General features: G+C 44.5%; 1 protein-coding gene across 1 annotated transcript; it reads right to left on the bottom strand.

Annotated features, from left to right (window-relative positions):
• Positions 1-6,501: 6,501 nt before the first annotated feature.
• Positions 6,502-7,440, bottom strand: LOC110560756 (olfactory receptor 1J4-like). The gene has a single exon (XM_021656781.1). It carries the CDS (start codon positions 7,438-7,440, stop codon positions 6,502-6,504), a length of 939 nt encoding a protein of 312 aa, XP_021512456.1.
• Positions 7,441-9,757: the final 2,317 nt, after the last annotated feature.

Genomic DNA, 9,757 nt, shown 5'->3' with positions numbered 1-9,757 from the left:
GAGTGAAAGGTCAAAACAGAGGAAGTAGCCCCATGTCCACCTGGAAGGTGATGGACTTACCTGCTACCTGGAGTGATACCCTGGGCTTGGCAAGGCTGATGGGAGCACCATCAGTCCTCTGCTAGGCCAAGGATCTCGAAGGCCGGAAGGATCTGAGGTGCCTGTGCTGGTCGGGCTGGAGCTCCGAGGCATGGCACAGAGGACAAACCCACATTGAGGCACTCCAACTTCCACTGGCCTGGCCACTGGCAAGTAGGGCATGGCCTAGTGGTTTGTTGAGGGTTGGGGCAGCCGCCAGGGACCAGTAGCCTTCCTGGCCACATTTGAAATAGGCCCCTGGTGGGGCTGACTTTGATGGACTCCAGCAGAATTAAGTTTGGTGATCTTCCTCTGTTCCCTCTGTGGGATTGCTGTTGGCCTCCGGACAGCTGCCAAGGCTTGGGCCTGGAGAGGTTTTGTTTTGTTTTCTGTTTTGTGTTTTATGTTTTTCTTTCTTTCTTTCTTTCTTTCTTTCTTTCGTTCGTTCGTTCGTTCTTTCTTTCTTTCTTCCTTCCTTCCTTCCTTCCTTCCTTCCTTCCTTCCTTCCTTTCTTTCTTTCTTTCTTTCTTTCTCTCTCTCTCTCTCTCTCTCTTTCTTTTTTTGTTTTGTTTTGTTTTGTGTTTTGTTTTTTGGTTTTTTTTGTTTTGTAGCCAAGCCTGTTAAGAATACTCAGCCACCTCCTTTCAGGCACTAAACACCTTCAATGCCATCTTCATCAACTCCTAAATGGGTGTTTGGAGACCATCCTCAGCCTTTTTTATGCTTTTATTTTTTTCCTGAATATCTGCTAATGACTGGGAAATAAAATGAGTAGCCAGGACCGTGGCTCCCACTGGGAAGTCTGGGTCAAGATGGGTATATTAAATCATGGTCTCTGGTAATTGCTTTGGAAAAGTGGCTGGATATTTGTCAGCTCACTGTGTAATTTTGCAGAGCTTATCAAAGTTAACTTCGCTTGAGACCATTGCCATGCCCTGAAGGAGGCAGCAGACCGTGAGGTCCCTCCTCTGGGGGCCATTTTGACCCAGTTGATAGACCCAGTTAAGTTCTGTAGTGACCTCAATGTCACCCACAGGGACATTTTGTCCACGAGGTGGGTCTGGTCTGTGTACTACCTGGCCGCTGCCTGAACCTCTCTGAGGTGGAGTCCTGGATGACATAGAGGTCATGCCAAAGGCCTGGCAAAGGTAACAGAACTCCTTAATGTAGGTGGTGGGGTGCCAGAGGAAGAGACTAGCTGCTTTTACATCTGGGAGAGGTCTTGGAGGGAGAAAGGAACATGAACTCGAATATCCCCCTCAACTGAGGCCACTTCCCAGAGAGGGACAAGGACGGTGTATAAAGGCTATGGAGGAAGGTTTTCCCCTGGTGCAGTATAGGTCAGATTAGACCAGGTTAAAAGAAGATAAAGGCTGCTGTGGCCACAACTAAGAGTACTAACCACTGTTCCATCACAGCAAGCCACATGCCCAGTGATGGTGGTGCACCTCTTTAACCCCAGCACTCGGGAGGCAGAGGCAGGAGGATATCTGTGAGTTTGAGGCCAGGCTCGTCTACAAAGAGAGCCCAGGACATCCAGCTCTCTGTGTAACAGAGAAACCCTGTCTCAAAAAAACAAACAAAAAAGAAAAGAAAAGTAGATAAAGGCAGGTTTATTACATGGTGCTCCCAGGCAGATTCACTGGGGCCAGGGAAAGAAATGGGGCCTGGGAAATCATGCACCAGGCTAAGGCAAGGGGGTTTTATAGTTCTTATGTGAGGGCTGATGATGTGTCAGATAGGAACTGGGATTGTGCCCATACGTGGTCAAAACTAAACCTTACACGGGCGCTCTTGAGTGGGTTGCCAGAAACATGGAGGTGAGGGGTGATGATGTGCTTGTAAAGAAATTTTAATTCAGAACATGACTGCTCTGGCAAGACATCACACCCAAAAGATCTTCTAGGTCTGTGTGACCTGGAGCACAGACACATCTTTAATCCCAGAAGACCAAGGCAAACAAATCTCTGAGTTCCATGCTAGCCTGGTACAGAACGAGTTCCAAACAGAGAAAAGCTTAGGTCCAGGCATGGTGGTACACACTCTTAATCCCGGTGCTCCAGAGACAGAAGCATGCAGATCTCTGAGTGTTGTTCAGGAGTTTGGTTGAATCAGTGAGTTGAGAGGCAAAAGCAGTGGAGTTGAGTTTGTGGAAGTTCAGTTCGTCAAAATCAGAGGCAGTTTTACTGAGAGAGTTTTACAGAGAAAGGTTGAAGAAAGAACGAACTAGACACAGGTGAAGACAGAAGGAGCCAGAGAATGAGGAGCCAGAAAATTAAAACAGATTGCTAGAGTTAGTTTGAGATGAAGCAGAGCAATTCAGTGAGAAACTGAGAAAAGCCAGATTGAATCAGTCAGCTTGGAGAGGGGTTTGAGCCAGAATAGCTGAGTTAAACAAGACAACCAGAGTTCAGAAAGAACTGGAAAGAGTGAGCTTATTCAGCAGTTAAGTCAAAGCTTCAAGGTTAGCAGACAGAGACAGTAAGCCTCCAAGACAATAATTACAATAGGTGAATTAGTTACTTTAACATGTGTTATACCAGAGTTTTCTCCATCTGGGTAGGGTTGAGGGAAGGAGAGCAGACAGGCTTTCCCACCTTGCACAGGTATGAGCAGGGGTTTCAACCAAACACCTTTATTTTGTGCATGCTATGGAATGTTTTTCTTTTCCTCTTTCAATTGTGAAGCATTGTTTTGCTAGGTATAGTGATCTGGTTTGGCAGTTACTCTCTCCCAGAGTTTGAAATGTTATTGTGTGCACTCCTGACTTTTCTGCTTTCTGTTGGAAATTTTGCTATTATTCTTATTGGTTTGTCTTTATGTGTGACTTTGTGCTTCTCTTTCGCAGCCATCAATAATCTTTCTTTCTTCATCATCCTTAATGTTTTAACTCTATTACAAAGTGTGGGTGTTCATTTCTGGTCTTGAATGTTTAGCAATTTAATGTGTCCTATATCCAGGATGGCTATCTCTTTACCTAGATTAGAGGGTTTGTTTGGTTTTGTTTTTGTTTTTGTTGTTGTTGTTGTTGTTGTTTTGGCTATGCTTTTGTTGAGTGTATTTTCTATTCCTTTAGCTTGTACTTGTCCTTCTATACCTATGCTTCTAAATTTTTTTCTTTTTTGTTTTTTATTTTTACTTTTTTCACAATTTATTCATTAAATAGTCTGATTAAAGCCCCTTCCCTCAACTCCTCCTAGTCTTGTCCTCTCCCTCCCTCTTCCTCTTTCCACCCATCCCCTTCCCTGGTCCACTGAAAAGGGGAGTTCTCCTCCTCTGCCATCTGCCCATAGCTTATCAAGTCTCATCAGGACTGCCTGGATCCTCTTCCTCTGTGGCCTGGCAAGACCTCATCACCAGGGGCAAGTGATCAAAGAGCAGGAAATCGAGTTCATGATAGAGGCAGCCCCTGTTCCCCTTACTTGGAGACCCACATGGAGACCGAGCTGGCAATCGGCTACATCTGAGCAGGGGTTCTGGGCCCCCTCCATTCATGGTCCTTGGTTGGTGCATCAGTCTCTGCAGGACCCCCTGGGCTCAGGTTTTTTAGCTTTGTTGGTCTCCTTATGGAGCTCTTCTCCCCTCCATGTCCTCTATCCCCTGCCCCCTTCTCCAGTAAGACTCCCTGTGCTCTGCCCAAAGTTTGGCTGTGAGTCTCAGCATCTGCTTCGATCCCCTGCTGGGTCGACCCTCTATAGTACACTCCCATCCTGTTTCCTCTCTTCCACCGCTTCTGCCGTCTATCCTGTTTGGCATTCTGAATGAGATTTAACCATCCTCCCTAGGGTCCTCCTTGGTATTTAGCTTCTTTAGGTCTGTGGTTTTTAGTATGGCTATCCTATATTATACTGCTAATATCAGCTTAGATGTGAGTGTATTGTGCTCACTTTAGCAGCACACATGCTGAATTTGTTTTTTTAATAATGTCCATAGATCTCACATATTCTTTTCATGCTTCCTTATTATTTACCATACAGCCACCTCGCTGTTGGCTCGGTGGAAGAATATTTTTTATTTTTAAGATTTATTTTTTATTTTAATTAAAAGATAATTACATTTTCCCTCCAACCTTTCCCATGCCTCCCCTCATTCCCTCTCAAATTGATGGCCTCCTTTTCCTTGATGATTACTGTTACATATATAGACATAAATATTCAAATACAACCTGCTGAGTCCATTTGTGCGATTGTGTATGTGATTCCAAGCCTGACCACATTGTATTGGGCAACCAGTCAGGGAGCTGAGCTGGACCTAACCTAAAAGCCTTTTCTTCTATGGTGAAGCTTTCATAGGGCCAGAAGTCGCTCTGCTTTTGATATTGTAACAATGACCACTAGGAGATGTGTGCGTGCTCTGGCATGCTTTGAAGGTTGGTACCTCACCCCTTCACCTTGTTTGAGGCGGGTCTTGTTAGAGCTGTGGATCGCAAGTTTCTATCGTGTCTCTGCCTCCCATTTCCCCTAAGTGACTCGGGATCGCAGGCACTTGCACTACTGCTGCATCTGACTTTCGTGTGCATTCTGAGGATCTGAACTCGGGTTGCTGGGCTTGCACAGCAAGCACTCTTACCCAACGAGTCGTCTATCTCCCTAGTCCAGGAAAGAATTCTTAAACCGGAAAACAAGTTGTTAGATGACAGATAGATTTAAACATAGTGAGGAAAAAAAAATGAATAATGCTCCAAAGAAGACATGAGATTTAGGAACATATTCAAAAAGTTAAAATGTATATTATTTCGGGACTGAGAACAAAAGAAATATTAATTAGATCAGAAGTAGTATTTAATGAGATAGTAGCTGAGAATTTTCCAAAACTCATGAAAGCAATACCCCATACAAAAGACTCCAACAATACATAAGGATGAATACACAGAAAACTGGACCTTCTCATGCCCCAAGATAATGAAAAGCCAAGACAAAAGAATAGTTTGACAGAAACTGCAAACAACACAGGTCCCTTACAAACATACATTCTTGGTAGCTGAAATCTCAGCATCAATAAAAGAATTTTAAACATAATAGAATTATATTTTTAATTTTTCATTTTTAAGTGTCTGTTTTGCCTGTGTGTATGTGTATGCATGTGTGTGTGTGCGTGTGTGTGTCTGTGTATAATGTGCATCCTTGGTGTCTGAAAGCCAAAAAAGTGCATTGGATCCCCTTAACTGGAATTACAGGCAGTTGTGAGCCATGGTGTGGGTGCTGGGAACCAAACCCAGATCACCTGAAGAGCAGCCAGTGCTTTAATTACTGAACCTTCTCTCCAGCTCCTGGAATACATTTTCAGGAAAACAATATACACAAATAAAAAGTGTACAGACCAAAACCACTAGAAATATACCCAATCAAGATTACAGCCACTTTCTTTGGAAGTTCTGGAAATTGGACAATTAGGATGGTTAATCATATATCTTAAGTGTTTAAAACAAAAAAAATCTTGCATTATATTATACATGTTATACCTCAATTTAGAATTTTTGACAGAAAGCATAAGCACAATTTCTATACAAAACACACAAAAATAGAAAACAACATGACATTAACAAGCTAATTAGAGCTGAGTTTGGTGACACACATCTTCAATCCCTGCACTCAAAGACAAAGGAAAGTGAGTCTCTGTGAGTCAAGGCCAGACTAGTCTACATAATGAGTTCTAGGACAGCCAGGACTACATACTGAGACTCTGTCTCAAACAAAAAAAAATGTAATCCCCAAAACAAATTAGTAGGGGAAATAAAATAACAGAAATACATAATCAAAATGCAAACAAACATTTCTAATAAATGTCTCAAACAGAAAACAGCAATGTGGAAAATATAAATCCAAGTGTACCTCAGGTACTTTAAATGTTGATAACTGAATTCCCTAGAAACATAATTTTCAGAGTACATAAAGAGACAAATTCAACTTTACATTGTTATAAAGTGAATACATCAATGTATAAGGATGTTAAAAAGTAAAATTATGCTATGATGTGTGCTGACTGAACTGGCCAATTTCCATAGTGTAATCATTCCTATGATGTCTGATTTCAAGCTAGTAGTGTGACGTCATAATGGGAAAATGTATACAAATGGCATAAACCCAGCATAAACCTGCGTCAGCACATGACGATACATGATTCAGTTCAAAGGGACAGATTATAACACAGGATGATGAGCAAGCAAAAGCTAATGGTAGGGATCAAGCCACTCGGGAACTAAACGTGACCCAGTTGACCTGTCAGGAACACTGTGCAGGACTTGGGATGTAGCCTCCTATAAGTGAGTCCCTGAGCTCCACCCCCAGAACCACATCAAACATCCAAACAAAACCAGAAAATCCTGCGCATGGCAACTAATGCTAAACACTCATAACTATCAGTTATACAGCAATTTTAGGAAACATATGTAAAAGTGTCCATAGTAAATGGAGCGAATGTCTGTCACTTAAAGAAGTTGGCCCTAGAGACAACTGTTTCTAGAGCCTGTTTTATATCTCTGTTCCTCAGGCTGTAGATGAAAGGGTTCAGCAAGGGTGTGACTACTGTATAAATAACAGAAGCAACTATGTCTTTGTCGCTGGAGTTCTGGAATGAAGAGAAAAAATAAACACCCGCAAGTGTCCCGTAGAACAAAGACACCACAAGGAGATGGGAGCCACAGGTAGAAAAGGTTTTCAAGAATCTCTTTGTGGAGGGGGCCCTCAAGGCAGTGCTCCCTATGTGAATGTAAGAGCCCAGGATGGTACTCAGAGGCAGGATGAAAAGGAATCCTCCCTCAGTGAAGATGACTAGCTTATTGAGGGAGATGTCTGAGCAGCTCAGCTTCAGGAGGGCAGTGAGGTCACAGAAGAAGTTGGGCACAGTGTTATTGGCACAGAGAGATAGCTGGATCAAGAGGAGGGTGTGCAGCAGAGCATGGACACAACAGAAGAACCACGACCCAGCAACTAAGCAGATGCAAAGCTCCTCCCTCATGACAGTGATATAGCGCAGCGGATGACAGACAGCCACATACCTGTCATAGGCCATCACTGCGAGAAGGAAATTGTCCAGGCAGCCAAACAGAACAAAAAAATACATCTGAGAGATGCATCCCTTGTAGGAGATGGAACGTCGCCGAGACTGAATATTCATCAGCATTTTGGGAACAGTGATGGATGCAAGGGAGATGTCAGAGAAGGCCAAGTGGCTGAGGAAGAAGTACATGGGGGTGTGGAGGCGGGAGTCCAGACTGTTGAGCAGGATGACGAGCAGGTTCCCCAGCACTGTGGTCAGGTACATGGCCAGGAACAGGGTGGAGATCGTGGCTTGGTCCTCTGGCCGGATGGGGAGCCCCAGGAGGAGGAACTCAGACAGGCTGCTCTGGTTCTCTGTCCTCATGCTGCTCTTGTCTCTGTTAGGAATTAGAAACAGATGAGACGCCAGTGAGATTAGTGGTCTTTTCTGTGTGACTCTTCTTCTTTGCTTTAGGTGCAGGTAATGATCCTGTGTGTGTGGCTGGAAATTCAACAGTGAAGAAATAAAGCCAGTGCGTCTAAGTCGGCAAGCAGGTGCACCAGGCGAAAATCGCGGTGTGTGCTTGACTGCAGGACCACCGCTCTGAATCCTTCCTAACAGAAATCACATTTAGCACTCACCAGAACATCCAAGGACGCTATACAGTGTCCACTACTTTTTTCAAAAGTTCTACAAAAGGGCGCCACTCACATTTCATACATCAGGTAGTTTACAAAGGATTTCCACATGTTTTATTTACCTTCTTTAACGGAAATAAGTATTTGAGGACAGTGAGATGATGGCTGGAGGAGTTCTCGACCTGTGGGTTGTGAATCCTTTGGCAAACCTCTGTCTCCAAAAAAAAAAAAAATTTACCTTATGATTCGTAACAGTAGCAAAATTACACTTATAAAGTAGCAACAAAAATTATTTTAGGGTTGGGGGTCACCACAACATGAGGAACTGTGTGGATCACAGCATTAGGAAGCTGGGAGGTTACACGTCTTGGACAGGACATTGCAGCGAGTCATCCTGTAGAAGCTTGCTCCTCACCAAGGCACAGGCCATCACAGGACACGGTGCCAGTGCAGAGGCCTGACTGTATCACCTCAGGAAGCCGAAGGAAGGCACCCATGAACCCTGAAACGCTACAGGTAAGGTCCTGCAGGAAGGAGTCAGTCAGCCTGTGACCTGGAGGTGTGAGAGCAGGCCGAACAGGCCAGCTTCCTCTAGCTTCTACACGCTGTTTCCCTGCATACCAGTGAATTAATGAGCCCCCACCACCCAAACATTGGATCTGGGGAAAGATAATAATTTCATTTTACCGAACGCCATATACCAAGCACGGCACTGAGTAACTTATATACACTGGCTCATTTATTTGACAAAATATTTCTATATAGTTGGGCTGGTCGCTGTTCCCGAGTAATGAGGAACCTGTTTCTAAGATGAACTCACTCACTAAGGCCACAGACATGTAGAGGATCCGTACTGGTGATTAGACCCCACTGCGGCTGACTGCTGCTGAGCTCTCTTCATCGGGTAGGACAGAAGTGAAACACAAGCAAGCCTGTCTGCCCGATGAAGAACCACGACCGTAGAAAGCCCACCAAGGAGACATCTGACTTCTCAGGCACCAGCCACGCTGGTGATACAGACATGCGCTGTAGGCGCACACCTCCACGCAGACACTTGAGTTGCTGGTTTGTGGTTGTTTCTTCCAGCTACTGTTGTCTCGGAGACGGTGTGGCACTCACAAAGGCATGACAACACATGATATGTAAGATTTTACGCACAACACTTGAATAACTCTCCGTCACACGGGGATATTTTAAAATAACGCAACACATTCAACAACACATAAAAATCGCATCTCAGAGGGATGAACTCATACCTACACCCATGCACACGCAGAAGTGCACACACACAGAACAACCAAAACGCAAAGTCAAGCACATCACGGAAAGCCACACAAAGACATACCAGTTACATAGGTGTGCCTCAGGTATTCAGGAAGCAAAAAGTACACACGGTACACACAAGCACCCCGCTCGGAATAACAGCTCTGGTTCCCACTGGCCTGTGCCTACCACACATGAAGCTGTGCGGTCAGTGAAGCTCTGAGCCCCCTTTACTCACAGGCACAGAACATAAGCCTTACCTCCAAATGATCCAAATGGCAACACGCGTACTGATACATGCACACGCACACACACACACACACACACACACACGTGTAAGAACAAGAAATTCCAGAAGACAGTTTCAGACTGCTGAATTTATATTGTCGTCTTCAGACCCTTCGTCTCCTCTCTTTGGCTGCGTCTGCCCACAGATGAAAATGAAGGAGGCAACAGAATGAGAGCATGGCAAATATTTCAGGCCAAACAGACTGATTTGGAGACTCCCAAGTTCACATAAATGGGCTGCTAGAGTGGCCCTAATTCACATTTGTGTGTTCTCGATCTGGAGGGAGAAAGACTAGTCAGCTACATACCAGAGAGAGACTACACATGCAAAACACATAGACGCAGAGACACTTCTTGCCCACCAAGACCCCAGCTGCCTCCGACCTCTGCCAGCCCTTAGTTGCTCAGGCACCTAATACCCACCTCTCTGAACGCTTGTATTCCATTAAATCCGACAAGAACAAGAACAACAACACAATGGACAGCTCGTGCTATCTTGGGACCTCCTGACC

Source organism: Meriones unguiculatus, chromosome 8 (assembly GCF_030254825.1).
Source record: "Meriones unguiculatus strain TT.TT164.6M chromosome 8, Bangor_MerUng_6.1, whole genome shotgun sequence".
NCBI lineage: Eukaryota > Metazoa > Chordata > Mammalia > Rodentia > Muridae > Meriones > Meriones unguiculatus.
Note: the sequence above shows the minus strand (reverse complement) of the source record. Positions and strands in the feature narration are given on the sequence as shown.

Excerpts from the sequence above, each read along its gene's own strand:
- LOC110560756 (XM_021656781.1), bottom strand. The coding sequence starts at position 7,440 with ATGAGGACAGAGAACCAGAGCAGCCTGTCTGAGTTCCTCCTCCTGGGG.